At 43.3% G+C, this 16,938-nt stretch overlaps 1 protein-coding gene across 12 annotated transcripts in view; it reads left to right on the forward strand.

The window, feature by feature from the left end:
• Positions 1-16,938, forward strand: part of NCKAP5 (NCK associated protein 5) — a 915,906-nt gene that overhangs the window by 837,940 nt on the left and 61,028 nt on the right. For all 12 annotated transcript variants that reach the window (XM_084799427.1, XM_084799426.1, XM_084799429.1 and 9 more), the window contains one exon: positions 12,296-12,610. In XM_084799427.1, the coding sequence (XP_084655553.1) occupies positions 12,296-12,610 (315 nt within the window). The remainder of the gene's footprint in view (positions 1-12,295; positions 12,611-16,938) is intronic.

The raw sequence follows: 16,938 nt of genomic DNA on the forward strand, positions 1-16,938 counted from the left end.
TTATTTGTCCAGAAAGTAGTATTTATTTTGACATTTCTCTCATCAAACAATTAATGAAATCAAGTTTTACCATTTTTATGTATATGTTTGTGTTGTGCATGTTTTTAAATATATATAGGCACACATGCAAGGTGTCTTTGCTTACATGTATGTGTGGGCATGTGTGCCTCTGTGTGTGTATGCATGTGTGTGTATGCGTGTATGTGTGTGTGTGTGTGTGTGTGTGTGTGTGTGTGTAGATCAAAGATTGATGCCAAGAGTTCTCTGTGTTATTCTTTCACCTTATTCATTAAGACAGTATCTCTCCATCATACCCAGAGCTCATTACTTATGACTACTCTTTACCAGCCAGCTTGCTCTGTGCATCATCTATCTCACCTTCCAGGGCAGGAATGACAGGCAGCCCACCACCCCTACCCCATATTTTCATGAGTTCTGGGAATGTAAACTCTGGTCCTCTCTTTTGTGGGACAAGTGTTTTAACCACTGAGTCATATCTCCAACCTGAAATTAATTTTTTCAGTGTTGCCAGGTGTTGTTGTTGTTGTTGTTGTTGTTGTTCCTAACAACCTAAGGATGCTCACCCAGCATCTCATGGCTTTCATGGTCTCTAACAAGCGATCTGCTGTCTGCCTTGGTTCCTCTGGGAAGCGTCTTCTCAGGTTTTCTCATGAGTTTACCACAGGTTTTTCAAGCAATTTGACTGTGGTGTGTCTTATGTGTGTGTTTTTTTTTCCCTCCATTTTAGTCTGGCTAGGATTAATTGAGTCTCTTGGATGTTGGATTTTAGGGTTATATATTAAGTTTAGTAACATTTATGGTTATTTTCCATTTCTTTCCTCTGTTTTCTTTGCTTCTGTGACTCCTATAGAGTCTATTTACCTACTTAGTATTGACTCCCTGGTCACTGACACTCAAATGTTTCTTAAATTTTTTTTCCTGCCTTTGTATTCTGTGTTTTGTTTTGAGCCATTTGTTTAATCTTTAAACTCACTGGTGACTTTTCAGTCAGCTGTACCCAGCATCTCTGTTGCAATCTCAGGCAGTGTATTTTGCATTTGCACGTAGCTCCATGTGGTAATGATTTCTGTGTGGTTGTCTTCATTATTTTGATCCATCCTGATTGTGTACAACTTTTACTTTGCATCTCCTTATATTTTTATAGTGTTACCAATAACCATTCCAAGTTCTTGTTTATTAACTGCATTACCTCTATAATTTCTCTTTCCATTTCTTCTGGCTTAATGCTCTCTTGGCTATGAATCCCAACCACCTGCTCTTTTGTATGCCTGGAGACTTTTAATTGGATACAAGAGAATGTAAATTGCATCTTATTGTCTCTCTATAGACTTAGACTTTGTTCTGGAACATACCATATGTATTAACGCATAGTTTTTATTTTTCTAAGGCTTGCATTCAAGTTCTGTTATGACAAGTCTAAGGAGCTTTTATTCTGAGTACAATTTAATTTCACTCCTGAGGCCTGACCCGTCTTCGAATTCTGTGTTCGTCATATTGAGAAGCCTCACCTGTTCAGATGGTAGAAATGCCTTATTATTTTCTGTCTTGTGTGAGATCCAGGAATTATGCGACCTAGTGCTTCCTTGTACCTGTGTCTGAGATCTGAGCCTCACCTCTCACATGTGCTGAACTCAGACAAGACCTTAAGGAAGCCCTGTTGCCAGTTTTCCTCCCCAGTGCATTGTCCTGCCAATCCTAGCTTCCAGATTCCTTCTCCCTTAACGTCTGCATTATCTCTTCAATCCAACGAGACCTCCAGGCTCTACATGAATTCTCTCTCAAAGTTCAGAAACCAAATCCAGGCAATTGTCTGAGGAAATTACAAACTCACCTCATTTTGATTCGGAGATCAAGTTCTGTGCAGCTTGCTGTTCAATTTATAAAGACTACAGGGCTTGTGTATGTGAATGTATGTGTGGGTATATGAGTGTATTCATGGATGGATGGGTGTATATGGATGTGTGTATGTGCATGTGTATATACATGGGTATATATGCATGAATGTGTTTGCATGTATGTATATCCATATGTGTATGTGTGCACACATATACTGTGTGTATGCATATATATATATATCTTCATGCATGTATGTATGGGTTTAAGGATTAATATACGTATATGAATGTATATAAGTATATATGCCTGTCTGTGTGTGCATGTATGTGTGTGTGTGTCTGTGTGCATGTGTGTGTGTGTGTGTGTGTGTGTGTACAATCGTTAATTGACATTTTATTAGTTGTTGACAGGTCTGAATCTCTGCATGCATCTTGATTTGTATGCTTCTCGCCAAATCAAGCTTCTTAAAATCCCCTTTCACAGCATCCCACCCCTAGTTTATTTTCTTTCCTCCCTTCTCTCATGTGCCTTATCAAAGCAGATGCTATCCAGGCAGGTGAGATGGGGAGTAGAGGCAAATGTCTATAGGATGTATCAAGCTTGATATGGAGTAGAAGAGATTTAGAGAGGCAGAATTACCCATAATAGCCATCAGTACCTATCAGACTCAATGAGATAACTGTTCACGTCTCACTTTGTTTTGTCAAGACAGCTAGAGTGGCTGGAGGAAAGGAAGGAGGGAGGGAGAGGGGGGAAGAGAGGCTGCAAGTGAACAGAGCGACACGGGTAACCTTTTAGGAGAGCAGTGTTGTACATCCTCCAAGGAGAAACCAGAACTTACTCATCTGGGAACGTAATGACTTTGTACACAATGTAGAACCCGCAAACGTCATCCATCTAGACCTTTAGAACGCCTTACATAAGTACCAGTTTGAAAGTGGATTAAAGGATGTACAGATACAGGTTTATTATAATCAGGTTCCAGGGGAGAGCTAAGAAGAGATAAAGATAACAGGAAAAAGAGGGGAGATAAATTGGCTTCTGTACAATTGGGAAAAAAAATGATGAACAAGGGGCAGGGCTGGAACAAACCACTGTGGCTCTACATTTGCATGGTAATGTAGAAAGTTCTGCTGATGAAATTAATTCTACCGGGCACCGGGGAGATGGCTCAATAGATAAAACACATGCTTCACAAGCGGGAGGACCTGAGTTCAACTCCCCAGATCCCAGATAAAAACCAGACAGGGTAACACATGTCTGGAGTACCTGCTCTTCTAGAGCCAGATGGAAGGTAGAGACAGAATTCTCAGAAGCTCCTAGGCCAGTTAGCCTGGCATATGTAGTACAAAGAAGAGAGCCCACCTCAAGCATAATGGACAGGGAAGACTGACGCCTGAGATTGTCCTCTGACCTACACACACACACACACACACACACACACACACACACACACACACATTCAAAAAGAAATAGCAAAACAAAATCAATAGCAATCCAAAGAGTTGTGTAGCAAACCCCAGACTAGCCATGCACAGAACAATGTCAGAAGGCATCCCTCTGTGGTAGGGAGAGACACACCTTACGGAAGTGTTATTGCATATATAAGTGCAAGGGAGATTTCTGAATACAAAGTCTACATGGGCATTTGGAACACATTTCTAACCTTTTCTAGTTTATATCCTTTAGCAACATCCTACCACAATCATTTATGGGATGTTCCTGCCCCTGAATATGAGTTTTGAAGGGCGCTGACCCAGTCTCAGATGGTCCCTTTTTGTATATTTGTTCAAAATTACTTTCCCTTCATCTTTACAAAGGGCTTTCATGATCCCCTTTTTTCTTTAAAATTTTTAATATAAATTATTTGCACGGGTGTTCTCTCTCTGCCCCCTCCGTGTGTGTGTGTGTGTGTGTGTGTATGTGTGTGTGCGCGTGCGTGCATGCACATACGCGTGTGTATTAGCACATTCATGGCACAGTATATATTTTGTGGTCGGGACAGCTTTGGGGAGTCAGTTCTCTCCTACCTTGTCAAGGTAAGGTTCCCCCTGCTGTCTCTGCTGCCCTGTGTACTCCAGGAGCGACCCACCGGCTTCTGTGTGGTTCTCCTGCCAGCCCCCATCTCCGAGTAGGAGTGCTGGCATTACAGATGTGCGCTCCTGTATGGGGCCTTCTGCATGTCCCGTGGATCCAACCCAGGGCATCAGGCCTGTGCTACAAGCAGTTTTACTTGCTGAGCCATCTTACTGGCCCTTCTCTTTTATGTTTTCTTTCCTCTTAATGTTCTACTTTTTTGCTTATACTCAATCCCTATATGATAGTGAACCAAATTCCCAACATCTGGTGCTTTTCATGCCAAAGAAAGCTCAAAGGACCACAAAGCACATTCACATCCTCCTGCGCATTCTTCAAGCCTTAGCAGGCTTAAACTCGGCTTGAACTTAGAGACTGAAGAGGATTCTAATGCATCCCAAGTCATCGTGTTGAATTTAACCTTCTAGAAGGTCATCTTCACACCACAGCCAGAAGTTACCAAATGATGGGAGATAAATCACCAGTTTAATCTTTTTTTTTTTTTTTTTTTTTTTTTTTGTACCGCCTGACAAAACTGTGGAACAGACTTAAAACAAATAACCTACATTTAATGGATAGGGTTTTGGCAACTGGCTTGGATTTTTTTTTTTTTTCGTTAAACTTATTTCAGCCAGACAGATGAACAGAGGGATGTGCAAATAAAGAAATCTGTGTTCCCATCTGTGGCTTAAGTTTCTATTGCCAGTCCCACAGCATGTAGCTTAAAGATGTGTACAAACCTGGTGATTATGCTTAGTAAGGCTTATTTACATGACCACTCGGGTTATAGCCAAGATAGAAAAGCGTGCCAAATAATAAGAGGGTCTGAGTATTGAACACCCACAAACCACTCTTTCTGGCTGTTGAGTTGTGATGATTTTTCATTGTGTGTTTAGTTGTGTGTGTGTGTGTGTGTGTGTGTATGTGTGTGTTTATAGACGTGAGAGATAAACTTTAGCTATTATTTCTCAAGTGCTGTACACTTCGTTTATTTGAACAGGGTCCCGACTGTTCTAGAGTTCACCATTGTGCTAGGCTGGCTGGTCAGCATGCTCCTGGGTCCTCCTGTCTCTGTCCCCACAGCACCACCACACCTGGCTGTCAGCCAAAGGTTTTATAGACATAGCACACGTTTTCAAAGTGAAAAGAGCGAGGTTTAAGTTTCGTGTTTTCAGTTTTCCTGGGTTCATTGGGCATTAAAGATATAAACTGCTTAGTAACATAACTCATTTGAATCTACAAGTGACTCATTCATTGCATGTAGACAGTTGTGGTCTGGGTCTCCCTAACATAAGATCCAAAGTCCAACATGCTTTTCAGGCTTTGGAAATGCATGTTTAATACACACAAAAAAGTTTAAGGGTTAGAGACCAAGGAGACAGGTAAATCCATAAAGTGTTCATCTGGTAATCAGAAGGACTCGCATTCAGTCGCTAGAACTGATGGTTTTTTTTAAAGCCAGGTATGATGGCACAAGCCTCTAATCCCAGCTCCAGAGAGCCAGAGACAGGTGCATCCCTGGAGCCCTCTGGCCAAACCAAAGCAATCAAACAGAACCAAAGAGGATGGTACCCAAGGAACAACAGGCAAGGCTGTTCTCTGGCAACAAGTTGTACACACAAGCACACAAGCATTGGACAGGTATACACACAGGACATGCACACAAATACTGTGCACACATATATTCATAAACATATAAAAATGTTCTGATTTTGGACTGTTTCTGGTTGTGACTTTTCAGAGAATCATCCAAAAGGCTATGTGAATACTGAAAAAAGCTCTGAAGCAGTTTTGGTTTCGAGCTATTTGGGTTAGGGATATGCAGCCTACATAGGGGCCCCAGGACATGTCTCAGGACACAGTGATGGGGCACTGACTACATACAAATCATGTGAGTTAGCTTTCATCTGTTCCCTGTAACATTCCAAGGCTATGTTAAAGGCAACGCCATAAACATCATTTCTTTGTGGTTTTTGTTGTTGTTGGGTTTTTTGTTTGTTTTTGTTTTTTATGACTGTGAGGATTCTGGCTCCAAAATGGATCTCTTAAGAAAAGGGCCCCCTCACTTTTATACACAATACAGCTTGCAACCAACTGCAAGTACTCTGCTCTCCATTCCCTTGTTGCTCGTTATTCTGATGTACTCATTCACAAGGATACAGTTACCAAAAGGTGATTGTTTAAGATTGCTTCCGTGGCTAAGAACACTGGCTGCTCTTCCCAGGGGCCCCAGGTTCAATTCCCAGCACCTACATGGCAACTCACACAGCTGTCTGTAGCTCCTGTTCTAGGGGGTCCCACATCATAACACAGGCATGCATGCAGGCAAAACACCATTGCACATAAAATAATATAAAGAAATAAATCTTTTTTTTTTTAAACTAAGAACGTATTAAAAATAAAAGGATTGGCTGTTTAGTAAAAATGTACCTAGCCACCAATGAGTTGCACAGGCTGCAAGAATGACACCTTGGTTTGCTTTGGGTCCCCTGAGTGGGTAAGGTGTCTGCAGGAGCCTTCTGCCCCACCCACTACTGCTAACGGAGCCTCACTAAACACTGCTGCATCCCACTCTCCTAGATCCAAGTAAAGAAGTGAACTCTGATTTATGAAAGTCAAACATCCCTTGCTTTTTAAAACTCAAAACCAGCAAGAAACCGAGCAGGTCTGCAAATCTAAGCCTTCCAGTTGTGGCACATATTGCCTCCTGTTTCATCCCGAATCTTCAGATTCACCCCGTTTATTTACTTGTTTGTTTGCTTACTTAGTAAGTGAGTGTGTGTGTGTGTGTGTGTGTGTGTGTGTGTGTGTGTGTGTGTTGAACGTACATGTCAATGTGGTTTGTGAACGTGTGTGTGTGTATGGAGACCAGAGGTTGACAGTGGACATCGCCCTCCGTTGCCTTCTACCTCACTCTTTGCTGTTAGGTCTCTCAGGGAGCCTGAAGCTCACCCGTTAGTCTTACTGGCCCATGAGTTCAGAGTTCCTCCTGTCTCCATCCTCCCAGCTCTCACTACCACACCCTGATTTCCACCAAATGCAGATCTCCATGCTTACCCGGCAGGCACCCCTGAATGAAATGTCTCTCCCCGGCATACACATGGGCATTTTGTATCTCATACCTGAAGTTAAAAGGTTTAAAAAGCCACATAGGAACCATTTCTCAAAACCTTTCCTGCCTACTGCCATCGGGCACAGGACCTGCACTGACTGCTTGTCCCTCAGCTGCTATTGACCTTTCTAATAAGGTCACTCCCTTCACTCCCGAAGTCTGTGCCAGATGAGGCTCCTAAGCTGAGTGCTTTTAGAGAGGTCCTTGCAGAAATGCCTGATTCTTGTTCTGAGAAAGGAAAACACATCCATCCCTTTGCATCCCAGCATGTTCCCTGTGTCAGGAAAAGAGTCTGAGTCCCTCCCTTTGCAAGATTCCTTGATGTCCTGATGCTGACCAGCCCCCGATACATCCCAGATGTGCTGGGATGAGGAGTGCTCACGTGACCAGTGGCCTGAGAGCTGGGATTTTTCTCAAGGAGTCAACTGGTTTTGTTCTAACATCCGCTTTGAAATGCCTGGGCTGCCTTGCTCTAAGTCATCCTGTGAGACTTCTGGAGGTTGTCAGTGATGACAGGTATAAGAGCTTGCATTTAGGGACCAATAGGAGACAAATGGGGCAGTGGGCATAGGTGAGAGGGCCAGCCAAGGCCAGAGATGTAATTGGTGACCTGGGAAGGCTGAAGCCTGCTGGTACATTGAATGACCCAACCCTTGAACTCATTAGTGAGGTGCCTTTGGCAGACACACTTACAAATACAGATATGAACTTGACATCTATCTAGGGCAAGACCAAGTCAACTCATTGTAGATTCCAAGCAGGCTTGGTCCTGTGAACTTTGTTCTTACTATAGCCATTTAATTATTTTATGAGTTCTTATAATTCTCTGAGAAGGGGAAAAAATAACTGGCCTCAGAAGTACAGTATCCAACACTTTTTCAAGTTATGATCTTGTTGAGAACTACAGGAGACTAATAGTGCTTTAAAGAAACTACAGAAAGGCGCATCAGCACTTTCAGTACAATCCTGGCTTCCCAAGGTAGATGGATTCTGAAGGAATTTGCTTGAGGGTGAAACTCTGACATCTGCCTAAGGCCCTGCCTATCCACAGCTCACGTCATCAGTTCTTCCAAATGACACCTTCACATCAGCCACTTGGGGCATCTGGGATCTTTAGAAGGTATAAAAGAAAATGTTGTTAATAGAAAGTGGGTTCTGAGTTTCTCTATGTATAGAGTCCTCTGAGAACTTAGGAATTCAAAGAGCCCTGTTTACACATTGTGTTAAAAACAATACTGTGTGTAACTGGAAAGGAAAGAAGGCAACAGACACCAAGAAATACCAGTCCCTGGCATGGCCAGAGTTCCTTCACTCTTTTGTTTTGGACCCCAAATTTTTCTTCTGTCCTGGTGTCTGCTATGGTCACTAGGTCTTTATTAGAGACCTAGCAGAAACATTCAGGCTTAGATAGAGTTCTCTGAAAGGAAGACTAAGCCTCTCTTTGCTGAGTCTGTGTGTGTGCATGTATGTGTGAGTGCACGTATGTGCATAAATGTGTGGAGGTCAAAGTTTGCTTTCAGACATCTACCTCATTTGCTTCCCACTTTATCATCTTTTATTATATATATACATATACATATGTGTGTGTGTGTGTGTGTGTGTGTGTGTGTGTGTGTGTGTGTGTTCCTTGCATAGATGTCTGTGAACCATGTGTGGTACCCTTTCCAGTAGGGGTCAAAAGAGAATGTCACATCTCTTGGAACTAGAGTTACCAACAGATGTGAGCTGCCATGTGGGTGTTGGGAACTGAGCCTGAGTCCTCTGAAAAGCAGCAAGTGCTTTTCACTGAGCTGTCTATCCAGCCCCTATCATTTTTTTAATAACAAGGTCTCTCACTAAACCTGGAGTTGACCAATTTGGCTCAGTGGGCTAGCCACCCAGCTTTTGTAATCATAAACACACACTAAGACACTCAACATGTTTATATGGAAAGAAGGAATGCAGAGGAGGAAGGAGAAGGAGGAAAGGGGGAAGGGAGGGAGGGAGGGAGGAGGGGAGGGACAGGTTCTCGGCAACATCTTCTACTGCACACAGCCTGTCATCTGTCCTAACAATCACTCTGTGATCATGGAATCTCCCTAACTGGGGAGAAAATAGAAATGGTGAATGTTTTAGTTGCTGTTCTATCTAAGGCAACAAATAGAAGGAAGCGCTTCTGTAATTGCAGACTTGCTTATAGTTTCAGAGGTTGAGTCCGTGACCATCTTGGCAGAGAGCAATGGTGGCAGGCAGGCATGGTGCTCGAGCAGTAGCCGCCAGTTTACATCCTGATCCACAGGCAGCGGCCATAGAGACAGGGAGACAGGCCTGAGACCTCAGCTCCCACTCACAGTGACACAGCTCCTCCAACAAGGCCACACCTCCTAATCCTTCCTAATAGTCTACTAACTGGAAGTGAAACATTCAAATAATTGGGCCTGTAGGGGTCATTCTCCTTCCAAGCACAACAGTATATTATATGTGAGGGTAGTTGAAAGGAAAACTGACTGAGTGGAGCCCTTGAAATGAGTGAGGCTAGAAAGTTCTGTCCTGGTGATCCTAGGATGTAAGAGCACCTCTCAGAGCCCAGCCAGAGGAGTCAGGGACCCTATAGCCCAGACCTAAGCCCAGATCGCACAGTATGCTGAGGGAAGGGCACCATATTGAAAATGGGAGTGGAGCTCCACTCTAGTCCGTGTGTCCTGTGTGTGAAAACCGGAGCTGCTTTTTAGACAGAGATGCTGTTTCCGTGTTACTTCCTCCTCTGTTGCTGTGACGAACTACCATGGCCAAGGCAACGTACAGGACAAAGAGTTGATTTGGGCTTACAGTTACAGTACTATGAAAGACACCCTGGCAACCAGGGACAGCAGCGAGGGGCAGGCGTGGCAGCAGGAGCAGAAAACCGAAAGCTCACTTCCCAACCCTAAGAGCATGAAGCAGAGAGGGTAACTGGGAGTGGGGCAAGACTAGTAACACGGAAAGCCCAGCCCCAGTGGGGGTTGTACTTTCTCTAACAAGGCTCCGCCTCCAAAATGGTCTACAGCCTCCCCTGAATGGTACAACCAACTGAGAACCCAGTGCTGGAATGCGTGAGCCTACGGAGGATATCTCCTACTTAAACCACCACAGCCTCCTAGTACTTGCAAAATCAAGTGCTAAATGTTCTTGGTCCTAGAGAATCCCCCTTCCTTTTCTTTTACCTTCTGTGTTTGAAAACTCTCAGTAGGATATTCCTTACAGCAGAGAAGTTTAAGGAGGAGAAGGGGTAATGGGCACATTGGGGTTTGCACACTAACTGATAATGAGATGAGATTGTGTGTGACACACGTCTTATTATTTGCCACTTGGGCCTGACCTAATATGTAATTAGCACACTGGGCGTTTGACCCATGTGATCATCTATTCTTCCAACACTTTTCCATGTGGTATGATAGGTGCCAGTCTAAATGAGAGAGACTGCTTAAAGACCAGCCTGCAAGGAGCTTGAGCCCACTCTTGTGCAGAGACCCCAGTCAGTCGGCTACCGTACCACAAGCCATTGTTCCGTAAAGCGTAGAGACAAGGCAGCTGATGAAAACAAAGATTACATCATAGCTATACCACGCCCCCCACACACACACACTGCTTCCAAAACAGTGCTAAGTTGTACCTCTTACCCACTTCTAGACTTGCAAGACTCTCAAAAGATGATGACCAGGGCATTTCATTCTGAAATTTTGTTGTACAATCAGAAACTCTGACAACCAGATTTGGAGGCTACCTCATTTGCTGTTATAAAGCACATTTCCCTCTTAGAATTAAATAAGAAGTAAATTTTGTCAGAAATTTTCTACATAAACTATTTCTGGAGATGAGATATAATTTACTCAATGTGTCATGTACATGGTAAAGATAAGCTTAATTTGTTCTAGAAAATACTGTACTGTCTGGAAGAACTGCAAAACACAAAAGGTGAAACTAGGGACATGCCTTAGTCAGTAAAATGATTTACAATGCAAGCATGAGGGCCCAAGTGTGATCCCCTAGAACCTATGTGAAAAGCCAGGGATGGAGGCAGCATCTGTAACCCCAAGCTGAAGAGAAAGAGCTCACTGCTAGCTAGTCAACCTGAATGGATGAGCTTCGAGTTCAATGAGACATTGCCTCAAAAGTAAAGTAGAAGAGCTGGAGAGATGGCTATCAGGGAAGAGCACCTGCTGCCTTGCAGAAGTCTCAGCTTTGGTTTCTGGCACCTGTATGACAGCTCACAACTCCAGTTGCAGGAGATTTGGTGCCCTCTTCTGGCTTCCAGGGGTACTGCACTCATGGTGTGCATATACACATTCAGGCAAAATACTAATACACACATACACACACACACACACACACACACACACACACACACACACACACACACACACACACGAACACACATAAATACACACCACAGGGCAGAGTAGTCCTACCCATTCTCAATAAAGTGTCTAGCGCACACATATCACATAGTTATGGCCACTGTGACCCCTAAGTACATTTGAAATAAACTGTCCTCGCTGTCCAATTTAGAGGGACTGAATCAGCTACTGAGCAGTGATAATTCATGCAAGAGACACGCCATCACCTTTGTCAGGACATCACTCAAGTCTGTTGTGTGTACTCATTACTCACTTTATTTCAGTTAATAAACTTCCCCTAATTGAAGCCATATGAGTCCCAGACTGAAATAAAGACAATCAAAAATAATTGTTGGTCTCTAATGAGAGTTCTTTTTTCTCTCATCACTCTAGAGAACCATCTAGTGCATATGGGCATGCAACTATGGCCACCCATAATGGACCATTATGTGAAGGAGATGCTTTCATATTCAACTAAAACTCATCTTCATGCAACTCACTGGATATTTAATGTCCTGTTTTCAAATGTGCATCATTTTTCTTTTATATTATTATTATTATTAACTACCATTATTTGTGTGTGTGTGTGTGTGTGTGTGTGTGTGTGTCCACCTAGTATCAGGGAGCATGTATGCCATAGTGACCATTGAAGGGCAGGTGACACCTCTATGCAATTGTTTTCTCCCACCTTTACATGGGCACAAGCAGGTCACTGAGCTTCCAAGACAAGTGCCTTTGCCCCTGAGCCGTCTCACCTGCCCTTTACTCAGCATGCCTCTTTTCCTCCAGATCATATCCAAATAAAAACCATCTTTTTTATCTTTTTCTGTCAGCAAGCCCCAGGGATTGGCCTTTCTCTAACTCTCTACCATCTTTCCGTGTTTCTCTGTGTTAGAATCAAACTGCCAGATGAGAACACTGGACAGTGGAATTGGAACCTTTCCCCTCCCAGACTCAGGAAACCGCTCCATGGGACGATACCTGTGCCAGCCGGACACCCCAGAGGACACTGAGCCCCTCCTGCCTCTCCAGCATGACCCTCCCATAGCATCCTCTGCCAGAGCCCAAACTCTTGACCGTGAAGTGCCTTCCTACACAGACAGCCAGAGCTCCTCAGAGGCCACCATCATCCATTCCACATCTGACCCCAGCATGATGACCAGAGGGACGCGAGCTCCACAGAGTCACCTTCCCAAGCCCACCTCCTCAGGTAAGGTACCATCTGCCTTCCAGTGAGATTGTTCCCCCACATAATAGCTTGTTTATTGATGATCATTTAAAAACTACCCAGCAGGAGACAGGCCACACAGTGACCTCTGTCCCACTGCAATGCAGATTTATGGAAATCTCTACTATGTACCCTCAGCCAAACAGTGCAACAACACCCATAAAACCTCATCAGGGGCTGGGAAGATGGCTTAGTGGGTAAAATACTGAAGTGGGCAACTGCAAGGACTCTAGCTCAGTTCCTAAAGCTGATGTAAAAATCATGTCTATAATCTCAGTGCTGGAGAGTTAGACAAAGGCCAGTCCCTAGGGCTTGCAAGTCTAGACAAGTCAGCAAACTCCAAGACAGTGAGAGAGCCTCTACAACACCCAAAGCTTCTGTCCTCCATACTACAGAGTACACGCGCTCCCGTGTATACACGTGTGCACACACACATGTACATGCCTACACAACCCCCATATGAACATGTACATACTCATACCCATATATATTAATCAACAAAGCGCCATTATCAACTTTTAGTGTTACGCTAAGGAATTCGTACAAGAAAACATCACACCAGTAGATGGCTACATAAATTAATGAAGGAACAAAACACACAGCATATATTCATGGGATTTTTATTTTAAAAAAACCTCTACATAGAATACATTGAATATAGGGAGTGGAGAGCAGTTAAAAATGTGTACTGCTCTTGAACAGGACCTGAGTTCAGTTCCCAGAACCTTCACTGGGGAGCTCACAACTGCTTATAACTACAGCTCCAGGGGTCCCAATACCGTCTTGTGGCCCCTGCAGGTTATGTGCACATACCTGCACAGAGACACAGTGGTATGCATAATTGAAACTAAGAGAAATCATTTTTTTAAAGGATATACTGAATATAGAGCAGCAACTTAGCCCCAACACATAGGATCTTCCTAAGATGTTTGTATATGCCCTCTAACCAGAAACTGTACGTTTCTTTACATATTCCTAGCTCATTCTTGTACATTTACATATATTATACTATATGGACTCAGCTTGGTTGATCAGCACCAGGTTATGTGTTGACTACAGAGGAAGGTAGCTCGCCTTCCCACGAGGACCTGCCTGCAGCCAGCCGAAAGACGCTTTCGTGATCAAAGACAAGGCCAGGCCAAGGGTCAAAGTTTTGTTCATTGTTCCCTCTATTAAAAATATTTATTGCGGACCAGGATGATGCTCCAGAATTCTTAATATGTGTAGCTTCCCTGGCTCTGATAACATGTGTATAAGTACAGGAGTTAGGACTCTGAAACTGAAAGCTTTTGGTTATGGCTAGAAGATCAGAAACGAGCCACAGTAGGAGGGTATACTATGGGTTTCTGAGAAATTAGAAGAGAAGGCTGTTAATTAACCATGTTTGAGTGGATGTTCCAGACTGTTCCTGTGACTAGACTCTTCGCACAGTAATAGCAATGGCCAAGGGGCCTCATCAGGACTCGGTGCTCCTTCCAAGCCAAGGTTACATTTTTAAAGGCCGTAATGCATATTATTTTTGAAATAAGTGCAGTGTTAATTAATGGTGCAGCCTGCAGAGCTTCAGGGGCGAAATCTCAGCCGTAGATTATGTGCTCCATGCCTGAGTAGTCGCATGTGTGACCTCAATTCGGCAGCGGGCTGCAGAGTGGACTCCATGATTAAACACTGTCATTATAACAAGTTGAATAGAAGCCACGGGCTTTGAATGGCTTCATAAGACGGGGACAGGAAGGAGATTGTTCTGATCTTGCCACTTACATCGCCGCATCCAAATCCCAAGGGTTGTGTCTTAATTAAATTGTCACAAAGAGTAGTAAAAAGGTAGTATATGGGAGAGAGTGAGGGGAACAGACAGGAGGCCATCTTGGGGTCACCCATCCTGGAGTTTCCTGTCCATGACATCCACGGAAGCAGGGTTGCTTTCTGATGCTTTTTTCGGTGACTATTTGTTAGGTTTATTTTATTTTATTTTTTTATTTAAAGTGCAATGCAGAAGTTTCAGGAGCAAAAGGAAAATGGGATTCTATTTCCTTCTTCCCAGCAGCCACTTTCTGTGTGATTTACACTGTGGCACGCGGCCTTTTTCTTATCCCTGTCTCAAACAGGAAGCATCTGAGACATCCCCCAGCGCTGATAAAAGCACACTGGGGTGGAGGGATGCGTGGTGTGTTCTGATGATAATTGGGGTTTTGTTTGTGGGGTTTGATTTTTGTTTTTTGTGGGGGTTTTGTTTTGTTTTGTTTTTTAAGTCAGGGTTTCTCTGTGTAGCCGTGGCTGTCCTGGACTTGCTTTGTAGACCAGGCTAGCCTTGGACTGACAGAAATTTACCTGCCTCTACCTCCCCAAGTGCTGGGATTACAGGCATGCACCATTGTGCCCAGCTATTTAGTTTAGTTTTTTTTTTATATACTTATTTTTTAAAGACTTTATGCAAGTGTATAGTGTGCATCGTGCCTGCTCTTCCTCATGCTCCCTTTCCTCTCTTTCCTTGCCCTGCTCTTTCCTGCAAGTCCCCTTGGCCCACCTACATATTTTCCCTTCTACTTTTATGCCATCCGTAAATACATGATTTTGTGTAGCTATATAAAATCTAAGAACTATACATGAGAGAAAACATATAATATTTGTCTTTCTGACATCAGTACAATTAGCTTAATATATTTATTTCTGGCTGCATTATTTTCCTAAAAATTATTTACTTCATTCTTCTTGTATGTTTTTATTGGATGTACTATATCTATGTCTATATGTATGTATGTGTATATATGTATGTGTGTTTGTGTGGGTGTAGGTATAAATATGCTGTAATAGGACATTCATTTACAGAACACCTTCCTTCATCATTCCAAAGGGGGAGTCACCATTAAGGGCCCCTCAGCTTCAGCTATGAACACATGAAAAATATGTTCAACTTGACTATTCATCAGAGGATTGCAAGTCAAAACTCATTAAAATTCTATCCCACCCCAGTTGGAGTAACAGTCATTAAGAAAATAAATAACAACAAATGCTGATGAGGATGTAGACCAAAGGGAACCTTTATATACTGCTGGGAATGTAAATAGTCCAGCCACTATGCAAGTCAGTATGGAGATTCCTCAAGCAACTAATAAATCTTCCATATGGCCCAGTTATACCACTCCTAGGTATTTCTCTAAAGGACTCCAAGACAACATTCCCAGAGGCCATTGCAAATCCATTCTCACGGTAGCCCTGGTTACAAGAGGTTAAGTTATGGAACCTGCCTAGGTGTCATCAACAGAAGAATGGGTAAAGAAAATACGGTGTGCATACACAATGGCATTATTTTTCACTTGCAATGAAGAACAAAGTCACATCACTTGCAGGAAAATGCATGCAACTGTAGATAAGCATACTAAGTGAGTGAAGCCCTTCTCAGATTGGAAAAGATCACGTTTCTTTGTGATTTGTGGTTCATACATTTTTATGTAGAAATATAAAGTCGTGAGTGTGTCTGAGGGGTGTGTGTGTGTGTGTGTGTGTGTGTGTGTGTGTGTGTGTGTGCGCGTGTGTGTGTGTTGAAAGTAGAAGGAAAACTATAAGGGCACAAAGGGAACTAACGGGAACGAGGCAAGACTGGAGAAGATGGGTGGGGAAGTACAAGGCAGAATATGCCCTTCACATAATATGTCCACGCACAAAGCTTTGAAAACAAACAACAGCACAAGACAAGAACACTGCTCAGAGATGCTTAGGGAAGCCTGAAAGGTCAGCTCCTTTCCTGGAAATTCGTTAGCTCAGTGAAGGGGATAGTATCAGGCCTCTGAGTTACTTCTTTTCTCATACAAAAGTAACTTAAGAGAGAAAGGGTTGGTTTTGGTTCACACTTCCAAGGAGATGCAGCCCATCCTAGTAGGGAAGACAAACCAGCTGGGAGGGAAGCCATGGCAACAGAAGAAGGAGCCTGACTGGTCACATGGCATCCACACTTGGGAACCGAAGAGAGGACAGGAAGGGAGGCCAGGCTGCAAAGCTTCAAGGTCTCTTCCTAGTGACATACTTACTCTAAGTGAGGGACAACTCTTTTAAAGGTTCCATTACCACCCCAAACAGCATCACCAGCTGAGGAACAGGGGCTCAGACGTGTGACATTCAAACCACAGCAGCCTCCAAAATGTGGTCCTTATTTGTTAAAAAGTATATATGAAAGGTAGGTAGCCTTACTGATTCCTAATGGTTTGCTTGCTGGACCCTTCTTAATGTGGAAAGCCTCAACCTGTTTTGAAAGATGTCAAGTCCCAGGACAATACACTATAGGTCTGCTCTGTAGATATGCATACTCAGTT

Source organism: Acomys minous (genome assembly GCF_964271855.1).
Source record: "Acomys minous genome assembly, chromosome: 1".
Lineage (NCBI taxonomy): Eukaryota > Metazoa > Chordata > Mammalia > Rodentia > Muridae > Acomys > Acomys minous.